General features: G+C 32.1%; 1 protein-coding gene across 2 annotated transcripts in view; it reads left to right on the top strand.

The window, feature by feature from the left end:
* rgs7b (regulator of G protein signaling 7b) overlaps positions 1–10,784 on the top strand; it is a 56,479-nt gene extending 45,695 nt beyond the window's left edge. The window contains exons 10-18 of one of the 2 annotated variants that reach the window (XM_051124911.1): positions 265–339; positions 996–1,094; positions 4,061–4,122; positions 4,642–4,752; positions 5,099–5,224; positions 7,205–7,391; positions 7,472–7,561; positions 7,985–8,019; positions 10,064–10,784. In XM_051124911.1, coding sequence (XP_050980868.1) covers positions 265–339; positions 996–1,094; positions 4,061–4,122; positions 4,642–4,752; positions 5,099–5,224; positions 7,205–7,391; positions 7,472–7,561; positions 7,985–8,005 — 771 coding nt within the window. In that variant the 3' untranslated portion in view covers positions 8,006–8,019; positions 10,064–10,784. Of the gene's footprint in view, positions 1–264; positions 340–995; positions 1,095–4,060; positions 4,123–4,641; positions 4,753–5,098; positions 5,225–7,204; positions 7,392–7,471; positions 7,945–7,984; positions 8,020–10,063 lie in introns of those variants that run through there. The other variant, XM_051124910.1, reaches the window with a different exon arrangement.
* The last annotated feature ends 5,875 nt before the right edge of the window (positions 10,785–16,659 follow it).

Here is a 16,659-nt window from a genome sequence, read left to right as displayed (position 1 = left end):
TCTGATTTACTAATTGTGGCTCCACAGGGACGGTGATTTGGTTTCTGCATAATCACTCTGATGAATGAAATTATAATATGGTTATTTACACACGTCTGAACCGAGTGTGACGTTTATGTCAGTGCTACATTACACACCTGTCATGAAAAAAACACAAAACCTTGATGACTAAAGACATTTCAAATTGCCTCGAACTGTAAAAGTATTCGTGTTAATAGCAGTTTATGAATATTCATGACCTGTGTGTGTGTGTGTGTGTTGCAGCCTGGCTGTGTGAACACGACTGAAGCCGACATAAAGAAATCCTCCCGGATGAAGCAGCCGCACAAAACACGGAAGGTAAACACACACACACACACACACATATATTAACGGCATATGTAATCTCATATTTCTGCCAGAAACTGATCTTACATTTCTATATAAAGTGAGGCTCAGAGGGGCATGAGAGCAGTCAAATTCATAAATTCATGTTGAGATTAATGTTTTAAATATAACATTTTGAATACAGAAATATTAAATGATTTAAATAACTAAAGATACTTTAAAAATGAAACTAAATCTGCCAGTTGGTGGCGGCAAGTCACTGTTTTAATTACTGAATCATTCATTCATTCATTTGATTCGTTCGAACAGCTGATTCAAGTGACTGTCTTTATGAATGGGCAATTGAATCATTGACTCAGTTCATTCATAAACGAAACAGATTCATTACTCAATGTTGCAAAAACACGTAGAAACCTTTGAATCTCCCCTCAGTGCAAACACAAATATGCTGATGGGGTCAGTCGCACTGATGCTCCGAAATATTTTTTCATGGTCACACGCAGTCGCAAATGCAACTGAAATGTTCAGACTGTAGAGCCCATAAATGCTTGTTGTGACAGTAAAGAAGAGATGTAGTGTGTGGAGTGACTATTAAAGTGTTGAATTGTTGTTGACAGTGAAATAAGTGCTGATCATGTTTATGTGTGTGTGTGTGTGTGTGTGTGCAGTCGGTGTACGGTCTACAGAACGACATCCGCAGTCACAGTCCCACTCACACGGCCACACCGGAGGTCAAAGAGCCCACAGAGGACGAGCTACGCAACCAGGTGACAAACAATCATGAGGCTCTTAAAGGAGAAGCCCATTTCCAAAACAAAGATTCACAGATAATGTAGTCACCCCCTTGTCATCCAAGATGTTCATGTCTTTCTTTCTTCAGTCGTAAAGAAATTATGTTTTTTGAGGAAAACATTTCAGCATTTTTCTCCATATAATGGACTGATATGATATGGTGCCCCAAGTTTGAACTTCCAAAATGCAGTTTAAATCTAGATATTGCTATTTTTTCTCACCTTATTTTGTTTTTCTCAACATGAACAAATTACAAATACCACTGATATCACATTTGTGACCCTGGAGCACAAAACCGGTCATAAGTATCACAGGTACATTTGTAGCAGTAGGCAAAAATACACTGTATGGGTCAGAATTATAGATTTTTTGTTTTATGCCAAAAATCATTAGGATATTAAGTAAAGATCATGTTCCATGAAGACATTTAGTAAATTGCCTACCGTAAATATATCAAAACTTAATTTTTGATTAGTAATATGCATTGCTAACAACTTCATTTGGACAACTTTAAAGGTGATTTTCTCAATATTTTGATTTTTTTGCACCATCGGATTCAGATTTTCAAAGAGTTGTATTGTCTTTTGTCATATTTTATTTATTATTTCAGCTTTATTTATTCAGCTTTCAGATGATGTATAAATCAATTTCACAACACTGCCCATTATGACTGATTTTGTGGTCCGGGGTCACATATTTGTGCTTGTAACCCTTAATGTGTGCATGAATTCTATCTCTCTTTCTAATGAACATAAGTATACAATTTTCATCAAGAAACTAATAACAAAGTCTTAAACTCTTAACAGATCAGAAATCAAAGACAGACAATGAATGAATAGATGAATAGTAATAAATAATATACACAAAAGTGAAAATTATGTATTACAAAAAATCTAATTTTTTTATTCTGACATGACATTCTCAAAACATCAGAACAAGACAAAATAAGACACAATAAATAAATAATTAATAATATAAAAAATAAACTATTAAATCAGCAAGTTATTATAAGAAAATAAAATAATTTTGATAATTTTTGACTCATTTTTTGTAGGGCTCTTCTGAACATTATAAACAGAAGACGGATTTAATGAATCTACAATTATTAACATTTTATTTGTTTATTATTAATACAAAACATAGTATTCTCTGGTCTGTATTTTCTAAGGTGAAAGTCATTTTTCTATAAGCTAATCGTGTCATGTTCTCCAGAACACTTGAGAAACTGCATGAGAAAATATGTTTGTGTGCATGTACAGATGTGTTCTGGATGTGCTACGGTTTCAGGCACAGGAAGTGTTGTTTTCTATGTAAGTGATGATATTTGCTAAAAGCAAATCCTGAGAACACTGACGCAACCAGCGGCTCTTCACCTGATGGCATATGATTACACAGATTGGAAATGATCAAAATAAATGTTCTCGAGTGCGTCTTCCTCTTCCTGTCTGGAGAAAACAGACTTATTTACGAGAACATGTTTAGACTTTATACTGACTAAAATTAGCCTGTCTGCACATTAAATCTTCAAGACACAGTTTTCATGAGCAGCTCACAGCTCTACAGTCTGTACAATCACACACACACTGAAACACACTCACATACTGTGTTATATATATATACGTTTGGGATCAGTAAGACTTGTAATGTGTTTTAAAGAAGTCTCTTCTGCTCATCAAGGCTGCATTTATTTGATCAAAAACACAGGAAAAAAAACAGTAATATTGCAAAATGTTATTATAATATAAAATTATGTTTTTTATTTTCATATAATTTAAAATAGAATTTATTCCTGTGATACTCCAGTCTTAAGTGTCACATGATCCTTCAGAAATCATTCTAATATGCTGATTTATTATTCGAATTATCAACTATTTTTCTGGAACCTGTGATTCTTTTTTTTTAGGATTCTTTGATCAATAAAAAGTTAAAAAGAACAGCATTTATTTGAAATATAAAAGATATTTTATGCCAAGGATGTGTTAAATGAACAAAAAGTAATAGCATCGATTTACATTGTTAGAAAAGATTTATATTTTGAATAAATGCTGTTCTTTTTAACCTGTTATTCATCAAAGAATCCTGAATAAAAGAATCACAGGTTCCAAAAAAAATATTTGTCAGCACAACTGTTCCAACACTGATAATTGTAATAATAAATCAGCATATTAGAATGATTTCTGAAGGATCATGTGACACTTAAGACTGGAGTAATGATGCTGAAAATTCAGCTTTGAATCACAGAAATAAATTATATTTTAAAGTATATTAAAATAAAAACCATTATTTTATATTGTAATAACATTTTACAATATTACAGTTTTTTCTGTTTTTGATCAAATAAATGCAGCCTTGTTGAGCAGAAGAGACTAATTTTAAAAAACATTACAAGTCTTACTGATCATTTATAGAAGCGTCCCTGTGATTTACAAACATCACATTTTACAGAGCAGTGTTGTAGAATTTTCCTCGCTCAAAATAAATTGCTCTGAAGAGGTTTTGAAGCCAGATAGACCTTTATTAACAAGTTAACAAAAGGCTGAGTAATGTTCGAACACCACTCCAGAGTTCTGTCTCAAGCTCACATATATACATCCTGAAGCATTCCATATATGCACTGTTGTATTTTTGGACAAGGTATTTTTTTTTACCATATATGAATTCCTGAAGGTTGATCAATAGCTGTCATGTATTTCTAGCTCCTGAACAGGTTTGTTCCAGGCACGAGTGTTTTTCAAGCTTTAAATAGTTCTCTTTGCTCTTGCTCACTGCACAGACTTAATACACATAGTCAGATGATAATAGTAGAATAATATCCTCTTATGCATAGGCACAATTCTATGTCTTATATTGATTCAAGATTGATGAAAATCTTCTACAGCAGCAGTGATTGTGTGGAGGACAGTGAGTTTGATCAGGTGTGTGTTCATCTGTTCTCCTGCAGATTCAGTACTGGCAAGCGCAGTTAGACAGACACCGGTTAAAAATGTCCAAAGTGGCTGAGAGGTGAGTTCACTTGATCTGAACTTACTCAATATACACTAGTGTTCAAAAGCTCACCAAAGCTGCATTTATTTGATCAAAAATACTGTAGAATTATGAAATATTATTGTAATGTAATACAGCTGTTTTCTATGTGAATATCTGTTAAACTGTAATTTATTTCTGTGATGCGCCGCTGAATTTTCAGCATCATTACTCCAGTCTTCAGTGTCACATGATCCTTCACAAATCATTCTAATATACTGATTTGCTGCTCAACAAACATTTATGATGATTAGCAGTGTTGAAAACAGCTGTGCTGCACAATATTTTTGTGGAAACTGTCATACATTTTATTTTTCAGGATTCACAGATGAATAGAAAGTACAAAATAACAGCATTTATTTGAAATATAAATCTTTTGTAGCATTATAAATGTCTTTGCTCTCACTTTTGATCAATTGAATGTGTCCCTGATAAATAAAAATGGTACGTTTCAGGTAAAAATGATGTTTTAAAATTATTTATTTATTGTTGTTGTAGTTTGTTGAGTTTCTCGGAGCAGTATATGGAGTACGATCCGTTCTTCACCACACCGGAGCCGTCCAACCCCTGGATCTCCGATGACGTCACTTCCTGGGAGCTGGAGGTCAGGTGTGTGTGTGTCTCACCTTCTTCACTTCAGCGAACGATTTGAGCATAAACTAGGACGTGTCCTGCAGGAAACAGACACGTCCTTGATTCGTGTTTTCCTCATTCATTTACTGTGAAGTGATTAAAATGATTATTAATCTTTATTCTTTGAAAATGAATTCAGTGTCGTGAACCAAAGCAGAGCAGAGGAATCACAACACAAGATATAATGTGAAAATTAAAAAAGGGCAAAAGTTCAAAAGTGAAACGCAAAGCAAAAAAAATACATGAAAACTGTAATAAGAATGATTCATTATTTGTGTGCTCTGTTGTTGGTTTAATGTTGTGATGTGTCTCTGTGTCTCAGTAAAGAGGCGGGTCAGCAGCGGGTGAAGCGTTGGGGATTCTGCTTCGATGAGGTTCTGAAGGATCCGGTCGGGAGAGAGCAGTTCCTCAAGTTCCTGGAGTCTGAGTTCAGCTCGGAGAATCTCAGGTAAAAGCCTCAGTCTTCAGCTTTAAAAGACACAGAACAGGATGAGGATGAGGATGATGATGAAGAACATGAGTTTGATCAGAGAAACTCTGCAGCGCCATCTGCTGGCCATCAACACGCATGATGTCAAAGGTCTTTATACCTGACCTAAACTAACTGATCATATAATTACATTTGTGATGACATAAACAATCATGAAGCTGAGATTTGCAGAGGAGCACGAAGGGTCTTATAATTTATAGTGTGTGTCTGTGTATGTATAGATATATATTAGGGCTGTTAAACGATTAATCGCATACAAATTAAAAGTTTGAGTTTCCCTAATATATGTGTGTAATTATTATGTAAATGTAAATACACACAAATTAATGTATATATATTTAAGAGAAATATGTTATGTACAAAATATTTTTATTTATATTTAATATAAATTCTGTATAAATTATAATAAATACATATACTTGTCAATATTTCTTAAATATATGCTTGTATTTATATATGCATAACAATTGCACACACATATATTAGGAAAACTCAAACTTTTATTTTGTATGATTGTATGATTAATCGTTTACCAGCCCCAGTTTACCATATATATATATAAATACATTTTACAAAATTTTTGTTGCATTATATCCAACTATATTAAAATGTACTACATTTTAAACATTTTGAAACAATTACTTTCTATTACTCTATATTATAATAAAATTATACAATTAGCAATTTAAATAAGTAAACAAAAAGTAAATGTCCTATTATATCCAACTAAAATTATATTACAATTGATAAAAAATAATTATTTTTAAATAATTAAACAAAAAATAAATGTTGCATTATTTCCAACTATATTATATTAAAATATATTATTTTTGTAGCATTTTTAGATAATTAATTAACAGTGAAATTCCACATATTATATTAAATTATATTCTTTCTCTCTCTCTCTCTATATATATATATATATTATAATAATAACTATATTATATTAAAACTGATGACATTTTTAACATTTTCAAATATTTTAAAAAAGTAAATGTTGAATTATATCCAACTCTACCATATTAAGCTTATACATTTTTTTTACATTTTTAAATAATTACACAAAAAGTAAATATTGAGTTATATATCATACTATATTATATTACTTTTTTTTTTTTTACATTTTTAAATAATCAAAATCACTTATTCTGTTTTACATTTCAATGCAAACATAAATAAAAAGTAAACAGTGTGATATATATTATACTATATTACATTATATTATTATTATATATTATTATATTATTCTTTTTTTATATTTTTAAGTAATTAAACATTTTAAGAATTTGTATTTTTTTTATCAAATTCATTTCTTCTTTTTTATATTGTTTCTTGTCTTAATGCAAACATGAAGCAATGAATGAATGAATAAAAAGTGAATATTGTATTATATATCATACTGTATTATATTAAAATGTATTCTTTTTTACATTTTTAAATACAAATTTAATTTTTTAAAATGACGTATTCTTTTTTATATTTCAATAAGTGAATATAAAAAATATAAAAATGAAAAAAGAAAAAGAAAGTAAATATTGTATTATTTGTTATACTGTATTATATTAAAATAATAATATTCATATAATATTTAATATATATATTAAAATAATATTATATTAAAATAAAATAATTTTTCAATAAAAAATTGTATAATTTGAAAAAAAAATTAATTGAATTCACTGCAAACATGAATGAATAAATGAATGAATAAAAAGTAAATATTGTATTATATATCATTATATTAAAATGTATTCTTTTTTATGTTTTTAAACAAAAATGTAAATAATTTTTAATTTTTTAAGAGATCAAATTCACTGATTCTTTTTTTTTTTTTTTTTACATTTTTTGCATTCATGAATGAATGAAGATTTTTCTGGTCCTGGTTGGTGCGTGTGAGCCGTGTGATGTGTTTGTGATGGTCTCTGGTGGTCTGTGCAGGTTCTGGCTGGCGGTGCAGGAGCTGAAGAAGCGTCCCATCCGTGAGGTTCCCAGCAGGGTGCAGGAGATCTGGGAGGAGTTTCTGGCTCCTGGAGCTCCGAGCGCCATCAACGTGGACTCCAAGAGCTACGACAAAACCACGCAGAACGTCAAAGATCCCGGCCGATACGCTTTCGAAGACGCTCAGGTCTGTGATTCCGAACGGTTCTTTGGGTAACGGGAGTGTTTGATGCGGTTCTGACGGAACTCTGTGTTGGTGTTGATCAGGAGCACATCTACAAGCTCATGAAGAGTGACTCCTACAGCCGCTTCATCAGATCCAGTGCCTACCAGGAGATGCTGCAGGCCAAGAAGAAGGTAAAGCCCTTGAAACGACTGGAAACGGCCATCTGAGCGTCTCCGTGCCGTTACGTCGTCCTGCTTTACTACAGACGCTCCTGTCTTTATCTGCTGCACGTCTCTCATTTATTTCTATTAAAAGTCCTCGTTTCCCGTCACGTGGTTTCTGGAGCGTCTCTTTTGTTTTGCATGTGTTTCTTCTTCTGTTCTGTTGTGTCTGTTTTGTTTTGAAGTGGTGAAACAGGAAGTGCTGATGTGCTGCTTTTTCACATTACACATTTTAGGTAATCTGACTACTTCTGGATTACTTTTGACCCAAACTGTCATTTTAAGTATTTATGGTACTTCATAGTATCATCTTTTTGTAAAGTGCATTAAACTGATGGTCTCTGGGCTGTTCTGTGGTTCATTTCTCAGCTCTTTTTCTCTTTTCCTTCACAGAAAAGCAAGAATCTTTTCTAGGGTGTGAATCACAGGTGAGATTGTCTCAGAACTACATTCATCTACTTTGTATTATACAGAATATGAGAACATGTGTAATGAATTGAATCTGAGAAGCAGCAGTTCTGGAAGTAAAAATCTCTTTCATCTTCTCTGTAGCGTCTCATTTATACAGTATAAAAACAATGTTAACGGCTCAGACACATTTATTTGTGCACCTCTTTTCACAATTCACATTGTTTCATATCAGAAATTTCAATGGGGAAAAAATTCCTCACTTTTAAGAAGAGAGTAAAAATGTTTTTTTGCAAAGAGAAAAATGTTAACAGAAAAACTTTTGGTTTTGTTGAGAGATTTTACATTTTTAAGAGAACATTTTAAGATTTTTTTTTTTTTTTGAAGAAAGTAAAAAATGTTTTTGTTGAGAAAAGATGTTTTTTGAAGAGGGAAAAAATTAAAAGAATTTTGAGAGAAAATTGTTTTTATTTTATTTATTTAATTATTTATTTATTTATATGTATACACACACACACACATATATATATATACTTTTTTTTTTTGAACGGAAAAAAGAGGATTTTTTTTTAAAGAGTAAAAATGTTTTTGTTAAGAGAAAAGATGTTTTTTGAAGAGGCAAAAAATTGAAGAGACATTTTTGAGAGAAAATTGTTTTTATTTAATTAATTAATTAATTTATATGTATATATATTGTTTTTTAGTTTTTTTTTTTTGGAAGAAATTAAAAATGTTTTTTAAAGAGAGAAAATAATTTTTTGAAAACGTGCTTGGTGAGAGATTTTAAATGTTTTTAGTTTATTTATTATTTTGTTTTTAAGTGAACAAAGTTTTTAGAAAAAAAAAATTGGGTTTTTTTGTTTTTATAAAGAGTAAAAAAATTTTGTGAAGAGAAAAGACATTCTTTGAAGAGAAAAAAATAGTAAAAAGAGAAAAACTCTTTAAAAATTAAAACCGAAAAAAATTGAACGGAAAAAAGAGGATTTTTTTTAAAGAGTAAAAATGTTTTTGTTGAGAGAAAAGATGCTTTTGAAGAGAGAAAAAAATTTGAAAAGAGAAAAATTTCTAACAGAACTTAAAAAAATGAACGGTAAAATGTTTTGGTGAAAGATTTTAAATGTTTTTATTTTTATTTTATTTTTTATTTAAGAGAACAAACATATTCATTCGTTCATTCATTCATGTTTGCATTAAAATGTAAAAAAGAATGTGAATTTGTTTTTTTTTTAATTAAATTTTTGACTATTTAAAAATGTAAAAAAAAAAAAAACATTTTATTTTAATATAGTATAATATATAACTCAATATTTACTTTTTAATTATTTAAAAATGTTTAAAAAAGTATAAGCTTTAATATAATATAGTTGGATATAATTCAGCAAAAAAAAAGAAAATTTTGAGAGAAAATTGTTTTATTTTATTTATTTATTTATTTATTTATATGTATATATATATATATTTTTTTTTTTTTTTTAAGTAAAAATGTTTCTGTTAAGAGAAAAGATGTTTTTTGAAGAGGCAAAAAATGTAAGAATTTTTGGAGAATTTTTTTTTATTATTTATTTATGTGTATATATATGTTTTATTATGCTTTTTTATTAAGTATTAAGCTTTTTAATATAATAGCTGGATATAATTCAACAAAAAAAATTAAGAGAAAATTTTGAAAGAAAATAGTGGGGGTTTTTTGTTTGTTTTTTCAAGAGAATAAAAATTCTTTTGGTGAGATAATTTTTTATTTATTTTTTTTTTTTTAAACAGAAAAAAAAAGAGAAAAAAGTTTTGATGAGAGAAAAATATTCATGTGGCTCTGGAAGGACATTTTTTTCTACCTTGACATTTTTCCAGTATGCATAGCTTTTCATGTATTTCTGGGCGTTAATATAATTTGCATTTTTTGATGATTTATACCATGTAAGCTGAAATCTGATTTGAACATTTAAAAAAAACATCGCATTAAAGAACTAAATAATGCTGAAACTGAAAAGCAGAGAAACATTTACCACTGATTCTGTTTTCACGGCTATTTGAAGATTTTCCATGTTGTGTGTGTTTGTTTCTCAGATGCAGTCGGGCTCGTCCACGAGCGAAGCGCTTGTAAAATCACGCAGTCACGTCGCGTCACACGTGTGTACGTCACCGCTGATCATTAGACACGCATGAACACACACACACACACACACACACACACACATCGCCTCTGATTCTGGAGCTTCACATGGACTTAGGTTCGCAAAAGCCTTTCAGAAAAGCCATCGATCATTGATTCCGTCAGCTCCACTTTTCTCTCGGTTGATTTGCCTTTTGCACTTTCACTCTTTCATCTGAACCCTTACACTTATTTTTCTAAGATCATGTTTAGTTGTTTTCTGTAAGCTTTGCTTCTGTAAATGTGTACAGATCTGAAGAATCAGCGCTCATACAATCACTGCCGTTTCATACAGACATGAATGTGATGATGATGATGATGAAGATGATGTACAGTGTAGATTGTAATGGACGCTAATAATAATAACAACAATAATATTTGGACTATTTTAACACCATATTTGATCACCTGTACATTACACATGAGCCAGCGTCCTGAGATGAGAAACCGACCGACACTGATCTGAGATCTGCTATCTGCGCGTCACAGTGTTTCATTCGAGTTTTATTTCAGAAAACGACTGCGATCCAAAGATTATCAGAGAACGGAAACTGTCCGTGCAGGTTCTTGAGTTTCTCATATTATCGATTCTGTACATAAACCCACAATGACATGAATAAAGGGACTGGAAATGAACAGCGACTCAGTGAATCATTATGACTCGTTTGTGTCGTTGTGAACAGCAGAGGGCGCTGAATCACAGAGATTCAGTCAGGACTGGGTTCAAAAATTCTCTTTATATGGGTCATTCTCAAAAAAATCTTGATTTTTTTTTTCTGCCATAAAAGCTGTTTATTAGCAGTTTGATAGTATTGCTAAATGATATATTGACTTTTTAATAAAATATTGAATTTTTTTTTTTAAATATTATATTTTTTCAAAACATGTCTGTATTAAATTACAAAATAAGCTCATTTGCTAATGAAACTCAATTTCATCTTCGTGTTTTATAACCTTTGTAAGTGTTTCCATGTGTTTGTGTCACTATATAATTCCCATGATGTCAGTTTTCTTCATTGTTTTATCAAAATATTTATTTTTCTAACATAATGAAACTAAAGCATGAGTAGACGTGTTCAAACTAGACTGATCGTGTAAGTTCAGTCCACTGCAAATCTGTAAGATGTTGAGCATTTTAAAAAATCCAGCTCTTATAGATTGCATTTTCTTTATTTGAATGTATTCAGTATAACTCATTCACACAAACATCACAGTAACACCACTGGGGGGAACATTGTAAAGTACTGTGCAACAATGTTAAAAAAAAATGCACCTTTTCGTCCTCTAAAGTTTGAATGGAAATCATTTTCCCACAGCTTTTTGTATTTCTTTTTTAAAATACAGACATCAATTATTTTAATGCTGAAAATATTAATAGTTAAAAACTAATGCTTAAATTTGGTATAGACGTGAGAAACTATATTTTTAAGCATTTGCCATTCAAATAATGAAACTAAATCATTATCATCGTTAACTACCATTAATCCATTTAAACATGCTAGATTTAGCCAAAATTTTCATCTGCAATAACCAAACATTACACTGAGCACAAAAACATAAATGATACCATAGACCAACAAAAAAAAATGATTTTGTGTGAAATGACAAAAAAATTTCTACATTTTATTTCACTTTTGAAAATATTGTACGCAGTTCAATAGAAGGTCCAGTATGAGCAACGCTTTTTATTATTATTATTATTATGCATTAAGTGAACAATTAGATTTACAAACACAAAAACAAAAAAATAACAACGAGGGTTACATATAATAAACCAAAGCTTATTATGTTCGCTTATAGGATTTACACCATGAAAGAGTCTTGATTGCAATGGGGTTATTAGAGTTTCTTATGTAGTTCACATATACATCAAAATCTTTTCTGAAAATAAAAAAGTAAGGGGTTTTCTTTGAACATTTACATGTATGAATGTAAAATTTTGCAAGAAATAGCAGTAAATTAATAATACATTTACAGTAAGAAGGGTCTACGTTCAAAGAGTATCCAAAAAACACAAAGAAGTAAATATTTTTTAACAAAATTAGAAAAGTCAACCCAAAATACTTCACAATAAACACAGTCCCAGAATAAATCATTGAATGTTTCTTCAGGCTGAAGACAAAAAGAGCAATTGGGGGAAATACTATTATTACATTTAGCAAGTTTGTCATTTACCGGGTAGCATTTATGGATCATTTTAAGAGACTTCAGCAACTTTATTATATAAGAAAAAATTCTGCTGAAGAAGCCAAAACTCAAAACTCTACTCACTAAATCTGTTATTCCAAAAGCTCACACAAGCAGGTAGAGAAATCTGAGATCTATTAATAATTGAAGGAATGTCTTTCTTTGACATGGTATTGAGAAGACTTTGGTTAACAAATAAGTTCATGTTATCAAAGACTGGACAGACTAAAGACCCTTTAGGGCCACGGTTCACTAAAGGTAGGAACTGCACCAAAAACAATGGCATATTCTCTTGGGGGGACAGGAAAAGAAAATTCTTGCATAAATTGTTCATAAGTAAAAAAGGACACCACGATCATCTAAAAGCTGACAAACTAAAAGTTAGTTGAAAATACTAATGTTGAAAATACTGTAATGATAAATGTGACAGAGTCATGATGAGATCAGGACGGGACACAGGGAAACACACACACAAGACAAACATGTAAACGAAAATGTGCTAGAATTGCTCAGAAAGTGTCATCCATTACTACTTCTACCGACGCGTCAGTTTTCCCTTTGAAAAACGCCTTGACGCTTCTTTCAGTCCTGCTGGCATTTTAAAATGCTTTAAAATCCAACAAAGTGTTTGTAACTGGTCGTTAACACACTGATTCCATTCGCGGCACGTTTTTTCGGGCGTCTTAGAAGATGCGTTAAAACAGCCATAAAGCCTTTGTCACTGTTCTTAATGCTCCAAACAAATCCAGACTTCTCAGATGCTGCCGTAAAGCAGACATAAGTCCTTTAAGCTAGAGTTAAAACTCTAACGAAATGCAGATGTTGAGCACTTTTTACTGTACCATCCATTTTTATAAATCACTGAACTTCGCCACTGAATCAAGGCAATTCGCACATCCATACGGCGCCATCAGCACAATTCGTGGCAGAATTTCTCAAAAGACTCAGATGCAATGTTAAAGCCACCATAAAACCTTTATACAGTTCTTAATGCTCTATACAAATACAGATTTTGAGCTGTTTTTCTTGCACAAATGATTTTTTATGAACCACTGAACCTGGCACATGCGACAATTCACACAGCCATATTGTGCCAACAGCAAAATTAGCTGCATGTTTTCTCAGCCGATCTGGATGATGCGTTAAAGCGGTTACGTTCATTCTGAACTACTTTCCTAACAAAACCCAAATTTTGGACACTTTTCACTCTACCACTTTTTTTAAATTGGCCTTTGAACTTGACACATGCAACTCCTCGCTCCGCGTAATGGACTGATGTAGTTAGTGCCATTCATCTAGTATGAAGGCTTTATGTCTACTTGAAGGCATCCCATATGGCTGTTGAGAAAACGCGTCGTGAAATGAGCTGATGGCGCTGTATGGCGGTGTGAATTGTGACATATGACAAGTTTAGTGGTCCATAACAAAAGACTGGTACAGTGTAAAGCGCTCAGAATTTGGATTTTGTTAGGGCAGTAACTCTAGTACAACCCCTGGCAAAAAGTATGGAATCACCCCTCAGATGTTGTTCAGTCAAATGTTTAATTGTGTAGAAAAAAAAAAAACAAGCACATACATGCCACAAAACAATTTTCACTCAACAATCCAAACTTCTGGCTGTATAAAACACTATTTTAAAAAAAACAAAGAAAGAAAGATAACTATAGTCAATTACAACTGTTTTTACAGATCACACAGAGGAAAAAAATATGGAATCTCACAAATCTGAGGAAAATGATATGGAATCACCATGCACTTCTAAAACAAACACCTGTATCTGATTACAACTGCTAATTAGTCTGCAGTTAAAAAAGAGTGCTTGCACACATTAGTGATGTGTTGAACCAAGATGATTGACATAACTCATGGCTCCAACACGAGAGATGTCAGTTGAAACAAAGGAGAGGATTATCAAACTTCTCGAAGGTAAATCTTCATGCAATGTTGCAAAAGATATTGGTTGTTCCCAGTCAGCTGTGTCTAAAATCTGGACCAAGTACAAATCAAATGGAAAGGTTGTAAAAGGGAAGCGTACTGGTAGACCAAGAAAGACATCAAAGCACCAAGACAGAAAACTTAAAGCAATATGCCTTGAAAACAGAAAATGCACAACAAAACAAATGAGGAACAAATGGGCAGAAAGTGGAGTCAATGTCTGCGACCGGACTGTAAGAAACCGCCTAAAAGAAATGGGATTTACATACAGAAAAGCCAAACGAAAACCATCATCAACATCTAAACAGAAAAAAACAAGGTTTCAGTGGGCTAAAGAAAGACAACCTTGGACTGTGGATGACTGGATGAGTTATATTCAGTGGCGAATCACAAATCTGCATTGGGCAGGGTGATGATGCTGGAACTTTTGTTTGGTGCCGTTCCAATGAAATTTATAAAGACAACTGCCTGAAGAAAACATGCAAATTTCCACAATCATTAATGATATGGGGTTGTGTGTCAGGTAAAGGTATGGGAGAGATGACAGTCATTACATCTTCTATAAATGCACAAGTTTATGTTGAGATTTTGGACACTTTTCTTATTCCATCAGTTGAAAGGATGTTTGGTGATGGTGGCATCATTTTTCAGGATGATAATGCATCGTGCCATAGGGCAAAATCTGTGAAAACATTCCTACAGGAAAGACATATGATGTCAATGGCAATTGAAAATCTGTGGTGGAAATTAAAGAAAATGGTCCACGACAAGGCTCCAACCTGCAAAGCTGATCTGGCAACTGCAATAAGACAAAGCTGGAGACAGACTGATGAAGTGCACTGTTTGTCATTGGTTAAACCCATGCCTCAGAGAATTCAAGCTGTTCTAAAAGCCAGAGGTGGTGCAACAAAGTACTAGTAGTGTTTTTATTTGGTGATTCCATATCATTTTCCTCAGATTTGATGTGATTCCATATTTTTTTCCTCTGTGTGATCTGTAAAAACGGTTGTAATTGACTATAGTTATCTTTCTTTGTTTTTTTTAAAAAAGTGTTTTATACAGCCAGAAGTTTGGATTGTTGAGTGAAAATTGTTTTGTGGCATATATGTGCTTGGTTTTTTTTTCTACACAATTAAACATTTGAATGAACATCATCTTCTGAGAGGGGTGATTCCATACTTTTTGCCAGGGGTTGTATAAAGTCCCCGTGTCCGATGTAACGTGACTGTTGATAAACCGAAAAAACGCGCCTCAAACTGGGGTGACGACGCAATAGGGATCAGTGTGTAATGTAACATTAAACCGTAATGACCAATTAAAACGGATTGGTAAAATTAAATGCGTTCAGTGTGTCCAGTTTCGTCGGCTTTAAGGCAGTTCGAGGAAATGCTGAATCGCTTCATTCAATTCTACTGTCGCTCAGTGCGAGCAGCTGCACAGACTGACGGGACTGAAGGACGCGTCGCGTTATTTAAAGGGAAAGTGCACGTGTCAGCGTAACAAGCAGCGCGTGACCAGCAGGTGTCACTATAATAAAGGGAGAATCTCACACCATCATATTTCATTCAGGCTGTACAATTCAGTAGAAGAGAAAATAACTTGGACTTTTTTTTTTTCTAAATACAAGCATGTTCCTTAATGCATAGTTACACAGTGCTGCAGGTATTATATATATATATATATATATATATATAGGCTTGCCTTTGTAGATTTAACAATAAACATGAACATCAACATTATGGGTTGATTTGATTTATAAATGCATATTCTAATAGTGATGCTGAAATTCAGTATGGCCGTATGTGTGGAAGCATGTTGAGAAACACTGCAACAAAATTTCAATTACAAACAGCAGTCAATATGAAACTATTCAGACTTTCGCAATTTAAATCCAAATTACGGGAAAAAAAACATCATTTCCACTTCACATTTCAACATTTCCATTTTAACGCTGTTGAAACTTTTCTAGAGGTCAGTTCTTGTGACGCAAGATCTTCTGGAAAACACATGAATCAGGGTAAAAATCATACAAAATATTCAAAAATATTAGCAGAATAAAGAAAGAACATTTTAAATAAGGAAAAGAAAGAAAGGAAGGATGAGTAGAAATGTTTAAACTCCTGATCATATTCACATACTAAAAACTGCTGAATATTTAACGGTTCAAAAAGAGATGTTTATAAATTACATTTTTAAACTTGAACTCATTTATTCCACAAGACACAATAACTGCTGAAAACTGAAAATTGTGAAAATGCTTTGAAATTAATACAAAGAAGTGACATGTAACACACTGAATGTGACATTCTTAAGTAGAAAGACTGAAATAGTATTTTTTTTAAAGTCATATTTTCTTTCAAGTTTCACAGCATGTTGTGATTGTTGTTGA

The sequence above is a fragment of the Labeo rohita genome, chromosome 12 (assembly GCF_022985175.1).
Source record: "Labeo rohita strain BAU-BD-2019 chromosome 12, IGBB_LRoh.1.0, whole genome shotgun sequence".
Classification (NCBI taxonomy): Eukaryota; Metazoa; Chordata; class Actinopteri; order Cypriniformes; family Cyprinidae; genus Labeo; species Labeo rohita.
Note: the sequence above shows the minus strand (reverse complement) of the source record. Positions and strands in the feature narration are given on the sequence as shown.